The sequence below is a fragment of the Equus caballus genome, chromosome 29, assembly GCF_041296265.1.
Source record: "Equus caballus isolate H_3958 breed thoroughbred chromosome 29, TB-T2T, whole genome shotgun sequence".
Lineage (NCBI taxonomy): Eukaryota > Metazoa > Chordata > Mammalia > Perissodactyla > Equidae > Equus > Equus caballus.
Window position 1 is genome coordinate 43,768,650 of NC_091712.1, and position 15,245 is coordinate 43,783,894.

Below are 15,245 nucleotides of genomic sequence, written 5' to 3' on the forward strand. Positions count from 1 at the left end.
GCTCTGGAGAAACCACTATGTGGAACATCTTGCTCCCAAGGATGGCAGGGAAATGAAGTGTTCCTCTGCTCTGTCAGCAGCATCAGAACCCTACAGCTCAGATGCCGTGGCTGAGTGCCAGCAAGTGCAGATGCCCATCAGGTGGCACAAGGCCCATCTGGGCTCGGCATGTGCAGGGACCAAGGCACAGACCATGATCACCACCACCTCTCCAAAAACAAGCTCCACCTCTGGCAGCCGCTCCCTTCTCCACCCTGCTCACTGCAGACTGTCATTCAGAGGTTTCTGACAACACCTTGAATCTGGTCCAGACACACCTCCCATCTGTCTTAACGAGTCTGTAACAATGCAGCTAGGAAGGAAGTTTTTAGGCTGTGTTAATAACCTGATGATTCTTTTTTAGGTCATCTCAATGAATAGTGAAGCAATCGGAGAGCTTGCAACAAAGCTGTTAAGTAGAGTGATTTACACACTGACTTCCTTGAAGTTCTTATTTTTATTAGTTACTGAGCAGGCCTTCTTAAATGAGAAATTTTAAAATGGTAAATGCAGAAATAATAAATCTCCTCTTGCTTTTAAAAATTATACTCTGAATTGGAAACAACTTTAAAACGTATCCTAAGGGAACTGGTTAAGTAGATTACTGTATATCTGAACCACAGGCTAGAAGCAGGGGGAAAGGGAACAGGAAGGCGCTGACACAGGAAGACCTTCAAGACCCCTCTCAGCAAAATGCAACAATACTTGCAGAATGACCTCGCTCAGAGAAAAACCACAATCATGTCTAAGTACGTGAGTGTGCAAACATACACTGTTGTTACTAATGTCTCCTTGCTCATTTCCACGATGACAGGACAAACATCCACTCACTGAGAGAAAAGAAACTTCCAAAACACACCTTAACATAACCACACAGTTAGATCACCTCTCTGCCAACTGCTGCCGCCATCCCATTTCTCTGTGAGTCAGGCAGTGCATTAGGCTAGCAAAGCTGAGAAAAACCTGAAATGGGCACCATTCTCGGAGCTTACCCTGTTAGTCGATGAGTCCTTAGTGCCTCCCAGCCTTGTTTTATGACAACTTTAGGTATCAACCAACTGTCACCAGGAATTAAAGAAGTCTCTGAACTTTCTCAAAATTGTTTTCAATCCATCTAATTAAAAAGACAGAACCCGACGTCCAGGCTTGTGGGTAAGAGCTGCACAGCTGAGTGGGAGTTTCAAGCTCAGAGGGGGAATCACAGTCTGAGGACACTGAGATGCTACAGCTCCCCTTCTTTCTCCAGCAGAAGTCTCCACCCTGGAAGCACTTCTAGAGACGTCCTCCAGTCCCTGGAAGAAACCAGGCAGTGCAATACCTTTCTCCTCCTCACGGACGAGGGCTTAAAAGCCATCACCGAGAACAACAGATTCACATACCAGAATGTCCGCCTCCGAGGCAGTTTGCTGACAGACTGCTACCACCCTACCACTGGGCATACGCACAGCTGAGGCACCAACCAAGCACAGAATTCAATGCGCCAAATCAACCACCCCCCAGGTAGAAATATCATGATGGCAAAACATTTTTTCCTATTTAAAAACATAAAGAAAGCTTAATGTCATGACAAAATTCAAAGCTATTTTCACCTTCGTTAAGTATATGATCTAGAATTTAGTATTTAGTACTAAATATCTCCTCTGGGTAGTTGGCAATAAAGGCACACGAAAATATCATAACTTTAAGGCAATCATTATAATTTTTAAACTGACTTTTTAAAATTTTGTTTTGGAAGAAAGCATTCAAGTTCACATTTTGGGGGTAAAGTTACAATCATACGAAAAGAATTAAAACAAAAAAGTAAGAAAAAACTTTGCATTCTCCGATATTTTCTCTGTGTTGAGCTAATTTCAGATTTTTTAATACTGGAGTTTATTCATACTTGTAAATACTGTCAGCCGGGCAAGGACTGGAGTCATCAGCTGCCCACAGAGGAAGCTTAATGACCAGTGACAGCCTCAACTGTCAGCCCCTCTTCATAGTAACTCAACCAAAACTAAACTAAACCAAAACAGAACTCCAGGCACTCCACAGGGAAGGCAGTGGTGCTCCGGGGAGGAGTCTGGGACCCTTCCTGAGAGAACCTGAACAGGGGCATCTCTCGTGTCCTTCTCAAAGGACAGTAGTGGAGATTTAACCTAAAAGTTTTGTTACACTGAGAGGCTCTTGCAAACATGTCCCTGTATCCACAGCCCAGGCGGCAAGAGCCCAGCTGCAACGAGCCGTGTGCTGAGTCCAACCCCACAGGGTGCGCAGCAATGTGCAGCATGCAGGGAGGGGCGCAGTACCACCCAGCAAGACGTCTCCAAAGAGTCAGCTTGCTCACTGAATTGAATGCCAGGTGGAAAACACACAAATGTATAAGGATGTAGCTCACCTCAGATAAAAAGCACTGGATTTCACTTCCAGCTCTGAACAATGAGGACAGAAATACACGAAAAATAAACTGTCAACAGCAGAAAATTCCTGTGACATTCCAAAGTTTTCCAATTAAACATTTGTTATTTCCAAGAACAGTACACACTACAATTTCTCATTTCTGCTATTAAGAAAAAAATGTATTATATAAAGTACCTAAAATTATTTTTCATATAAATTGGTACACACTGTGGGCCACTAACATCTAATCAAATAACAGCCCCATAGCTATACTGAGTAAATCGTATTATGGTAAAATCCCTACAATAATGAAGAGATTTCATAATACAGAGTGAAAATAAATGTAATACATCAAAGAAGAAATAGGCATATTTGTCCTTTCTAAAAATTTACACTGAAAGGCTTCACAGAGCTTACATCAGGAGCTTGCTCTCTGTCCAGAAAAAATAACGGCAGCACAAATTTCAAGGGGATCCATTTCGCTATAGATTTTTATCTTACAGTTAAGCGTTACATGTAAAACTCTACTTTTTCAAAAGAGCATAGAATCCACATAAAAGTACCAGGATAACAGTAAGAGAAAATGAAAAGGGAAAAATACTCTCTCCCAACTCCTAGAAAAACTGGATTATCAAACCAGGTCAGTAATCTTGAAGCCTATATGGCTACGTCTTGCCTTAAGAAAACCTAACGTACAGAAACTCAAATTAACTAGACAGTTAAGTGAATTACTCACATTATAAAAGATGCTAGATTCTAACATCCTTTACTAACGAATCTGTACTGAGTTCCTGTAAATGAAAACATGCCCTAAAAAAAAGTTTTCCAAAGTGTGTTTCACATGATGTTCATAGAAAATATGTGGTCACGTCTATTTAAGAAACACTGCCTCTGTGTATAGCAACAATCCACTGAAAAAACACTCCACGTGACTTTTTAGGGTGACACGTGAGTAAAGAATAGCAAAGCTCTTAAGAAGTGCATGCCTGCCTTCTGCTTTTAATGTTAAGAAAAGAATCAGGTTAAAAGGACTCAAGAAAACCACTCTGGAAAACCAAGACCAGGTAACAGTGCTGCAGGCAGAGAAAAGAGCTCCCTTCCTCGGTTAGCAGACACTGCACATGACGCTGGAAATGCAGCCAGGACAGCTCACCCCCGGGCACTGATGGCAGCCCCAGCCCGGGGTGGACACAGATGGGAGCGCAGCAGCAGGCTTCCTGACATCCCCAAGGACACCGGTCTGTCAGAGCGACAAGTCTGAAGGGAGGCGGGAGATCCTGGGTCAGTTTTGAGAAACCATACTCAGAACACCACTGCTGAGAGATGAGACTGAACACATACTCAAGACCAGCCACTGCTCCGCTCTCACCGGGAATCAGCTCATGGGTTTGGTTTAATAAACGAGCACCCTTGTGTGGATACACACTTATATCCACTTGCAAAGGGAATGCACTCCATAGGTCTGTCGCATGGGCTCAAATCTATAGAACCCAAGCCAGAGACAAAAAGCAGGAATTACTGACTAAGCAGAGTCCTGAGCTGAAACCCTGTAAAATGTCGCACTTCCTGCTTGTCCAAACTGCAGCAATTTCTAGCAGCTTGCTGCAGATGTGACCCAGACAGACTGCATGGTACGGACAGAGCAGCCTGCAGCACCCCCTGCTGGCCACACAGGGGCCTCTCCACAGCTGTGGCGACAGAGGCTGCCCACAGGCGGTGCTGTGCAGCCAGGCCGTAGGAGTGAGCGAAGGACTCGTGCGTCCAGACACAGCAAGCCAGGCCCAGCCAAGCCCTACTCATGCCCAAAGGCTTAAAAAGAGGTAAAACTTCCTTTCTCTGATACTTACCACAGGAAATTACTCCCAAAGAGAGCACTTTCTGAAACTTATCAACAAAATATGCCAGTTCATCCTAACTCAAGTAAGAAAAGAGAAAACATCAATACAGTGCCCAAGAACGTACTTGCACATACCCTCTGTTTTCATTCAAACGTCACGTGCCCCCACTGTTACTGTGAACACAGCAGGACTCACATCTTAGGAGATCAAATGTGAGAAGTCCCTGGGGACGGACATAACTCCAGGTGACTCCAAGTCACTCCTGGTGCCATCAGAAAAAAGCAAACCTAAGAAACGGCTTCACAGGCCCACATGAGAAATAACAACTCCTTCGTAACAACCAGTTACATTCCTCATAAGTCTCTCTCTCCAAAAAACCACCTTTATGTCTTGTATCCACCAGCTACAAAAATATACCATAAATTAAGCAGATGTTTTAAACACAACACCAGAGTTTCCTACATTTCACAATCAGAGAGAGACAGACGAGAACAACCTATTGCTAAACACTCTTAAAGCTCAAACAGGCACTTCCATCAACTCCCAGTAACATAGAAGAACTCTTATACAAAACAAAAAAATCTTACAATCAAATATGGCAACTGAAAACAGAACGTGACTAACAAGTTCTTTAAATAACCCTAAGAGAGACCACCGTGGAATCACACTAAAGAGCCTAGCCCCACCTAAGACCCAGGCAACCTTCGGGAAGTGACATGATCTCCCTGGGCCTCAGTTTACCTCCACACAACAGGCATGAGGCCATCTGGATTCACTGTGAGGATTAAATGGGCCAGACCGTGTTGTTACTGTGCCTATGCACACCAAGAACTCCATAAAAGTAGCTGTGACAATTCTCTCCTCACTCGGCCTCCCTTTCCAGACATGGCCCCCAGTCCTCCTTGGTTCTCCACCCACAGGTCTTTCCATCCTCCCTCGGTACTTCGGAGGAAGTTCAAGTCAGCACAGCAGAGAGCTTTTTACATCCTGCCTCCTAGAGGCACGTCACGAGGACAGACTGCTCTACTCTCCATGCGAAATCCATCAGCGAGCCAGTTTAGTGAGAAGACAGCTGGCACCTTCTAGGCTGGGGTAGGGAAAGTGCAGGGTGAGTCTGAGACCGACTCCCACGGTGCCAGAAGACAGTGAGCACCCAAAGACGAGAGGGTTATGTCCAAAGAGAGAAGTCCGTAGGGACAGCACACTTGCAGCTGAATCTAGAAACACTTAAGCATCAAAAATAACTATGACGACAAAGGCTTATAACCATCGAAATGAGAAAAGTCTTTGCATTTGTACTAATCCTCAACAATACTAATGAATAAAGTGCCAGCTGATGAGTATAGAAAAATGACAGAATTAGGAAGATCACCCATCTGCAACACTCCACATGACTGATTCAGCCAAGGACCATCGATGACGTCAGACCCTTTGCTGGAGGATAGGCTGCTGGAGAATAAGATCTTCACATGTCTCAACGTGTCACTTCACTGATTCCAAAGTGGAAACACACCTCGCCACAGGGGGATCTAGAGACACCACCTGTGGTTCAGGTCAGCCATCCCCAGTAATGGACACCTGCCAGTATGTCTGCTCCACTGGGATGCAAAGCACACAGCGGTGGCTATGAAAGACTTCTGGCAAAAAGGAAACCATGAGAAAAATACAGAATGTCGGATTTTCCACAAGAGACTGCTTTGGATTCTCTACAAAAAAACTGAATGTCATAAAAAATAAAAACAACAAAATGGGTAAAGGACTGTCCTAGATAAAAAGAGACCAAAGAACAAAGTATCTAAATGTACTGAATGAATCCTGATTAAATCCCAGATCTAAAACAAGTATCAAAGACATTTTGTGGACAAGGATAAATTTGAATATGAGCTGGATACCAGATAATATTACACAATTATTAAAAATTTTCTTAGGTGGAAAACGTACCATAGTTATTTAAGAGAATGTCCTTATTCTCAAAAGATGCATGCTAAAGTGTTTAGGGGTAAAGGGTCATGACAAGGGCAACTTCCTTTCAAAGTGCTCAGGCAAAGAGAGCACGTGTGTACAGTGTATACACACAATACATGTGTACATGTATCTATAAAGAGACAAAAGACAAATGTGAAATAAAAACGACTGGTGAGTCTAGGAGAAGGGGAAACGGGGAGTCACTGCACTATTCTGTCAACTTTTACATACTCCTGAAACTTTTCAAAATGAAGAACTTGGGAGAAAAGATGCACAGGCTCAGGAGTAAGGCTGTGCACGTCGGCATCCTGGCTTGCCTTGAGTATTGGTGACCACAGACAGTTCCTTCCATCCTCTGGGCCCAGAGTGACCTCGCCCTAAAAACAGACAAAGAAGAGCTGCTCTCGGCCCACCCACAGCTCCACCCCTGCACAGTGCGCTCTGTCGTCCTCTCTGTACCGTCTAGGCTAGCCTGGTTGGAAGTTGTCCCCTCCACAGCCTCGAGCAGAACAAAGAGGACGAGGCCCACACAAGGGCAGGGCCAGCGGGAGAGCATGAGCCACCACTGCCCTGTGCTCAGGGAAAACACTGTCATCACGAACCGCTGGAATCAGGGCTTCTCTGTGATAGGGCTCTGGTTGCCCAAGCTGGTAGAAGAAATGTTCCCTTACGTCGGGATGAAATCATTTCCTACACAGAAGCTCTTAGAGCAGAGCCAGCCGGACACAGAGATCTCAATAGATCTCAATGTGTGTCGGCTGCCTCGCACTGTAAACATTTCAGCAGACCGCAGATGCAAGACACTCACTCATTTTCCAATCTCAACCTACTTAAAAACTTTGTCCTAGTTTCATTTTGAGCATTAAATCTAAAACTTAGTATCTAATACTAAAGAAAAAACAGATGTTTACTGCATCACGTGATGGAATGAAGGAAATCCGTATTTTAGAGCAGCCAAATGAGCAAGCATTAAAGTGTTTGGGGAGCATGACTGCATGCAACGCCCTCTCCAGACCTGCAGGAGCTCAAATAGGACATGCACTGCCGTGTGGGAGGGACAGGGATGGTCTGGAGGGGCAACATGCGGTGACAGTGGTGGCATGAGGAGCAGGTGACAAGATATATTCAGCAGGTATGACTGGCAGGAGTCCTGCTGGTGGGCTAGATGGAGCACAGCAGGGGAGCAGACAAGTCTGTGGGTCAAGTAACTGGAAAGACGTTCAGGTAATTTATCAGGAAGGGCTAGACTGGAAGAACAAGTTTGCGAAAAGAAACAAAGTTCTATTAAGACATGATTATGCCTAAGCTTCCCAAAAGACGGCTAGGCAGATGGAGGTTTAGGGTCAGTGTGTGTTTGTGTGTCTTCTCCCCAAACAGACCCTGCAAATACTTGTACAGTCGGCCCTCTGTATCCACAAATTCCTCATCATCAGATTCAACAGATCATGGATGGAAAATCCACATTTTTGTTTTTTCGATCCAAAGTTGACTGAATCTTCGGATGTGGAACCTGCAGACAGGAGGGCCAACTACAACGACTTGCACATCCTTGGATTTTGGTATCTGTGGGGGGTCCTGGACCCCATGCCCCACAAATACTGAGGGACGACTATAATATCAAAACTAGACAAAAACAATCCCAGTGAGAGGACTTGGAAATGGCTACGAACAGCTCCAATCTGGTTCCCTCCACAGACGACATTCACATTACCAGCTCTGCAGTATTTTTCTGGATTCTTCTCTGATTCCTCCTCCCCAACTGCCCCATTCTGTCCCCATCCAATTTCTTGAAAGGACATCAATGACTTCTCTTAATCTCCTCAATTCTTTGAAATCTCCAAAATGAAGCTAAATGTTTAGAAAAGAGTAGCCATTTTCGAAGATAGTAGAGTTGGAAATTAATACTGAAAATTAAGATAAAAATTAAGTTTTAATATCAACTCACAAAATCTTTTTCATGAATAGTTAAAAAGAGATCACTAAATGACTGCAACTCACTCCGTGTGGCCCTGGAAAACATTCACAGAGTGGATGGAAGGGTCCCTGAAATCCCAGAGACGGAAAGTCGTGTCACGGGAGGAAGTCACCACGAGCCGCTGGGTGGGGTGTGTGCAACAGTGCGTGAGCTCCTGGTCATGCCCTACAACCAAGACGACAAAAACGCAAGATCATCCACCTGCAGATGCACAGTTATAGTGAAGCTTTCTTAAAAACACAAGAATCAAAAAACAGTCTTTATGCGATCCAACGCTGTATTCATTGTAAAGCAAACACAAGGAATCACTTAATAAGAGTATGTGGGGTTCACAGTGGGATGAGTTTTCTCTCAGGAGGAAAGTCCTCTCACTCATGTATTTAAAGGGAGCAGGACAATGAGTATTGAGGGTAACCCACTGCCTGATCCTAACAATTAGAAGCTCGGGCAAATCTCTTTAACAGGCTGCATGTGTGAACAAATTAATTGTCAATTCTTCACTTCCAAAGTAATCTCTAATAATGTCATCTGTGGAGCCCTCAGTAAAATACAATCTTTAACACTCAAAGAGGAAATGCACTTACTGATGATTTGCAAAAACACCTGTGGTGGGCAGAATTCTAAGATGGCCTGGAGACCCCCATCCCTGGTGTACACACCCTGTATGATACTTTCCCTTGACTTTGGGCAGAACCTGCAAATGTGATGAGACATCACTCTGGTAATTACAGTACATTATAACCAAAACAGATTTTGCAAATGTAATTAAAGACCCTAAATCAGATGGCTTTGAGTTAATCAAAAGAGACTGTCCTAACCAGGTGGGCCCTCTGAAAGGGCCCAGGCCTTCCCAGGGGATGGATTCAAAGCTGCAGAGATGCTCTGCTGCTGGCCTGGAAGAAAGCAAACCAGATGGAGAACTGCCCCTGGAGGGGCCAAGAGGGACTGAGGGCAGCCTCTGGATGCTAAGAGCGCCCCCAGCTGACAGCTGGGAAGAAAATGGGGGACTCAGTCGCACATAAGGAAATGAATCCTCCCAACAATAGTAAGGTAGAACACTCCACACCTCAGATGAGATGACAGCCCTGGGCAATACTTCATTTCACCTGTGAGACCCTAAGCAGAGGGCCAGAGAGCATGTGCCCGAAACTCCCGACCCACGGAAACCATGAGGTTATAAATTTACGTTATTTAAGATGCTAAGTTCGTGGAAATTTGTTATAAAGCAATGTAAAACTAATATAGCAACCATATTCCAAATAACTACATACTGTACGCTACAATCGAATCCCCTAAAGATAAAATAAAGTTAGCTAACCACAGTTCTATTAATCAGAAAGGATCTCTGAAAATCACAACCTGAGCGCCAGGAGAACTAAAACTAATTCTGGACGAGAGGCAACCTGCAAGGTGAGATACAAGCACATGCACGTAAATCGAAAGCAAACAGCTGGAGGCGCGGACGGCTGAAGTACCTGTCAGCGAGTGGACAAGCTCCGCCGTCTGCACGTCGTACAAGTTCGCCGCTCTGTCCCAGGAGGCTGTCACCACCTGCTGCCCCCCAACCAGCCAGTCAGCAGCTATAACCACTCCCTGGTGGCTCTTAAGAGACGTGAGTGGCACCCGGATGGTAGGACAGTCACTGGACACGTCTCCATCAACATCAGGCTCATCTTTATCTGAGCACTCTACTTCATCTTCACCACATATCTGCTGCTGAAAGTGAAAGCAAAGGAGAAATTCTCTGGGAATCTGAGTCTTTCTGACACAGCTACACAATCAGACTGTTGTCACTTGTCTTCCTAGGACTTGATCATCATTATGACCAATAGCAGCTCAGTATCTAGCTGATACTCAATGGCTGATACACGACTGATGCTCAATGAATGTTTATCAACTTCATGATGATCTACTTGGCTAAAACCCAGGTCCAAATATAAGAAGAAAAAATTAAGTTCACTATGACATCCAATGAGCTACAGTCCACTTCCACTAACTAACAGAATGGCAAATAAAATGATTTTCAACATTTTAAGCTTTTACCAATTAGTAAATATATAATAAAACTAAACAAATACAACTGAAAAATCAATATTTTAATACAATAAAAAAGACACATTTCAATTCTCAGGAACCTGTTTAAGATATACTTAGAATTCTATTGTTATGAATAATACGTATGAGAGGTCACTTCATTTTCCTACAATACCAATGAAGCCAAGGATAAAAGAAAAACATAATAGTCAGCCTAGGCTTCAGGTCTTTAAGAAAATACGTTTACCTATTCCTTCAACATATATTTTATCAGGTGCTTACACAGTGCCAGGCCAGTCACACAGCATGAAGGAGAGAGACGATCTCTGTCTGACGTGTATATACCATGTACAGGCCAGGGGATGAGGGCCCTACTGGGGCCAAAGTCCCCACCTCACGGAGGTTACATGCTAGCAAGGAAGACAGTCCCCACACATGATCACACACAGACACACAGGCAGACATATAAGATGTGTGAGAATATATGCCACATGTACACACATGGTATAGGAATACAGGCCACCCATACACGCACAGAGTATAGGAATATATGCCACATATACACACACACAGTACAGGAATATGCCACATGCACACACACACATAGTACAGGGATATACATCTCATGTACACACACAAACAGTGTAGGGATATGCCAGATATACACAAAGACACACACAGTATAGGGATATGCCACATATATACTCATAGTATAGGGATATACATCATATAAATACACACAAACAGTACAGGAATACATATCACGTGTACACACACATAGTATAGGGACATATGTCACATGTATACACACGTGGTATAGGGATACACGCCACATGTACACACAGTACAGTTGTGTATCAATGACAGCGATACGTTCTGAGAAATGCATCATTAGGTGATCGTGTTGTTGTGTGACCACCATAGAGCGCACTTACACAAAGGTAGATGGTATAGCCTACTACATACCTGGGCCATATGGTACTAATCTTATGGGACCACTGTCGTACATGTGGTCCGTTGCTGACAAACACCGTTATGTGGTACGTGACTGTATTTCAAATTACACTAAGCACTACAAAGTTAAGTGCAGGGTGCTGAGAGTAACTTGGGTGGTGTGCGACACTGCACAGCATCCACAGGAAAAGCGGTGTGGGGTGGTGTGGAGGGAAGAGGGTCTAGGACAAAGTCTGAGCAGGGACCCTGCAGGGAGGGAGAAGGTGGCAAGGTCAGGGCAGCAAGTGCATGCAGTTTGGGCTGCTGTGGGGAAGTGACACAAACTGAGGCCAGAGGGTCAGCAAAGGGTGCAAGTTTAGAAAGGATAGTCCTGATGTTATATAGAGAAGAGATTGGAGGTGAGCAGCCAGACCTGCGACATGGACACTAGTTAGGAGACTAGTTAGTGACCCGGACTAGAGACAACGGCTAGTGCTTAACAGAACTCTGCCCTTCAGCATGAGGATGGGATCTCTGTTCCCGTGGAGCTAAAAGGCCGCTCAAGGTGAAAGAATCCCTGGCTGCCAACCTGCATCCAGAGGAGAGGAGCAACCCACCCACTAGAGATTCCCGAGGTGGACACCGCAGCTCAGGGCTTTCCTTCAGACAATACTGGTCCGTGGGCCACGGGGCTTCCCAGCCCCCAAGGCCACTCCTGAGGAGCCTCCTACACCTTTGCTGCCCCTTGGGTGGGCGAGGGGGTCTGCATGACTCCGTGGACAGGTGGAGAAGAGGGGTGCCAGGTGGGGCTGCAGCTCCTGTCCTCCCTCCTCCTAGGGGACTCTCAGCAGAGACCCCCTGGGTGGGTGTTGCAAAAGGGATTATCACACAGACAGAGAAGAGTGGACCCAAGAACTATTTAGGAAGCAGAATCAGCAAGATTTCCTGAAGCAGGCGGAAATGTGGGAGGGGGAGGGTGATAGAAGAAATGTCAAAGATAATCTCAAACTTTCTCACACTTTTGTTCAGTTCCACCCCAGACCTACAACAGTGAACCTAATCAGCTATTTGCAAAGTATCTGGAAGGAAGGAACAAGTGGGCATGCTAAAGAGCGATCTCCTCAGAGGGGAAGCTGGAGGAGGGTTAGGGGAGACCATGTGTGTGGTTTGCGTTTTGGGAACAGTCCAGCGGAGAGACCTTGGGTGCCGGGAGCACAGAAGAGTGGCCTGGAGCTCCCATTTTAAAAAGCCCTAGGGGGCTGGCCTGGTGGTATAGCGGTTAAGTTTGCATGCTCCACATCAGCAGCCCAGGGTTTGCCAGTTCACATCATGAGCACAGACCTACACACCACTCATCAAGTCACGCTGTGGCAGGTGTCCCACATATAAAATAGAGGAAGATGGGCACAGATATTAGCTCAGGGCCAATCTTCCTCGGCAAAAAAAGAACAGCAAAAAAAGGAGGATTGGCAGCAAATATTAGCTCAGGGCTAATCTTCAAAAAAAGAGAAAAAACCCTGGTAATCAGGATCCACGCTGGAAAGGTCAGAATCAGAACATTTACAGCACTCATCTTTCCAAACTACACAAGAATTAAAAGACATTTTAAAATGCAAATGTAGTAAGTCATATTAAAGAATAATTATAAGCTCTTTCAACCCTAATTCAGCAAAGGACAGAGGTGGAAAAGTGAGATTTGTTTATGTGTGTTTCTGCCAACAACTTAGTGATAATTAATCTATTTAACTTTAATCATTCTAGTGCCAGAAACATTTTAAGAGAGTGTCCAATAATTGTCAACTTAACCCTCACTAAATATTGACTGAGCACCAGCAGTCCACAGAACCAACAAGCCACTGCATCACAGTGTTCTGACGTAGGAAGGGTCACTGGAAGCCACACAGGTAACAAGTTCCAATTTTCATTTTCAAATGGAAAAAATTAACACCACTAAATTAAACTAATGACTCAATACCACACAACTAGTACAACACAGTGACTCACTGGGTAATGTGAAGTTGTTTACACTGCACACCAGATATTTCCTCATCAACAGAGCAGATGTCAAGCAAAACTCATTGGTCCAAATTAAAGAGAGAACGTCTGTCTGAACGCTGTACTGATTCAGAATAACAGACCTTAACAGAGTGGAGTTTACTTCAAAATCTAGGATTAGAACTGCTATGTAAACCTGAGTGAAGACTGACCAGCAAAAGTCCAAGAAAGTAAGTGACTTGGCTCTAAGAGCATCGTTGGCGCTGAGAGGTAACTGCAAAGGAGCATCACCTACTCTTCATTCGGCAAGGCCACACAGAACCCCTCCCTGGCAAAGCTGCTGGAGCCGTTTCAGACTCTGACTATGAGACAGGCTCATCTCTAACTCAGATTGGGCTTTCCCTGGTTAGCCCCCAAATCCTGAGGCAGCAACTATGAAGCAGGAGAAGTCTCTGCATCCAATGCAAGCAAAATCATAAAGAAAATAAAGTCAATTTAATATTCTCAGTAAACTATTTTTTTAATGTAAGTACTGTACATCATCCTTCCCCTCTGACAAAACTAGTGCTATTAAATATTTGAAAAAAAAATCCATACAACGTTAACTCTTCCGAACTTTCTGAGCATTAATTTTCACCCCATCTGTCTGCCCTGTCCTCCATCAGCTCTCATTGTTTTTTTTTTTCCCCTGCTTTTTCTCCCCAAATCCTCCCAGTACATAGTTGCATATTTTAGTTTTGGATCCCTCTAGCTGTGGTATGTGGGACGCCACCTCAGCGTAGCCTGACACATGGTGCCATGTCTGCACTCAGGATCCGAACCAGCGAAACCCTGGGCTGCTGAAGTGGAGCGCTCAAACTTAACCACTCAGCCACAGGGCCGGTCCCTCTCATTGTTTCCTGAATGAATATACGTGTTAAATATAGCACATCATAAATGCTTCAGTAATTCCACATGGGAAAAACTTCGTTAAGATACATAACACTCGGGGGCTGGCCCCATGGCCGAGTGGTTAAGTTCACACGCTCCGCTGCAGGCGGCCCAGTGTTTCGTTGGTTCGAATCCTGGCACGGACATGGCACTGCTCATCAAACCAAGCTAAGGCTGCATCCCACATGCCACAAGTGGAAGGACCCACAACGAAGAATATACAACGATGCACTGGGGGGTTTTGGGGAGAAAAAGGAAAACAAAATTTTAAAAAACCTTTAAAAAAAAAAGACATAACACGCTCTATTAAAAAAGAACTGTTCAGTCTTCTTAACTAAAGAAAACTCATTCTTACTCAACACAGGAATTTATTAATTGCTTAACCCTTCTCCAAATAAAACAATGTTTAAACTATTTAAAAAAAGAAAAAGTGAAGAAATATTCTAAGGCAAAAATATCAAAACTAGAAGATTACTATCGTACTCCCAAGAATTATAGCCAAAACGTACACCAAAACCTCATTTTCGCTGGACCGTGTAAAATCATCTAGCTTCTCTGCTGATAGAGTACTTCTACCTGTATTAGCAGTGCAGGGAAGGCGCTACCCATCTGTGAAGACTAAACAGCAAAAAGCTACGCTATAACAGAAACGAGATGGTCACTTCACTCCAAAGGATAATTAAGATCCCTGCATGATTACAAATACAGGGTGTGGGGCTGAAGTGGCACAACTGTATCCAATAGGAGAAGACAAACAGTAATTGAAGGATTTATCGTTTAAATCTACAGATGTATTCTTCTTCCCAATATGCAACCTCACCAAGAACATACAATGGAAACGTCTCTTCAATAAATGGTATTGGGAAAACTGGACAGACACATGCAAAAGAATGAAAGAAGACCATTATCTTACACCATACAGAAAAATCAACTCAACATGATTAAAGACTTGAATGTAAGACCTGAAACCACAAAACTCCTAGAAGAAAATATAAGCAGTACACTCGTCGACATGAGTCTTAGCAGTATCTTTTTGACTATCATGTCTCCTCAAGCAACGGAAACAAAAGAAAAACTAAACAAATCGGACTGTAACAGACTAAACAGCTTCTGCGTGGCAAAGGAAACCATGAACAAAATGAAAAGACAACACACCA

The 15,245-nt window shown here is 44.2% G+C and overlaps 1 protein-coding gene across 18 annotated transcripts in view; it reads right to left on the reverse strand.

Moving 5' to 3' along the window:
* WDR37 (WD repeat domain 37) overlaps positions 1-15,245 on the reverse strand; it is an 81,906-nt gene that overhangs the window by 13,799 nt on the left and 52,862 nt on the right. For 10 of the 18 annotated variants that reach the window (XM_070254957.1, XM_023632023.2, XM_070254961.1 and 7 more), the window contains 2 exons: positions 9,672-9,909; positions 8,220-8,361 (listed from right to left, as the gene is read on the reverse strand). In XM_070254957.1, coding sequence (XP_070111058.1) covers positions 8,220-8,361; positions 9,672-9,909 — 380 coding nt within the window. Of the gene's footprint in view, positions 1-8,219; positions 8,362-9,671; positions 9,913-15,245 lie in introns of all 18 variants that reach the window. The other 8 variants (XM_070254954.1, XM_023632020.2, XM_023632021.2 and 5 more) reach the window with 1 other exon arrangement.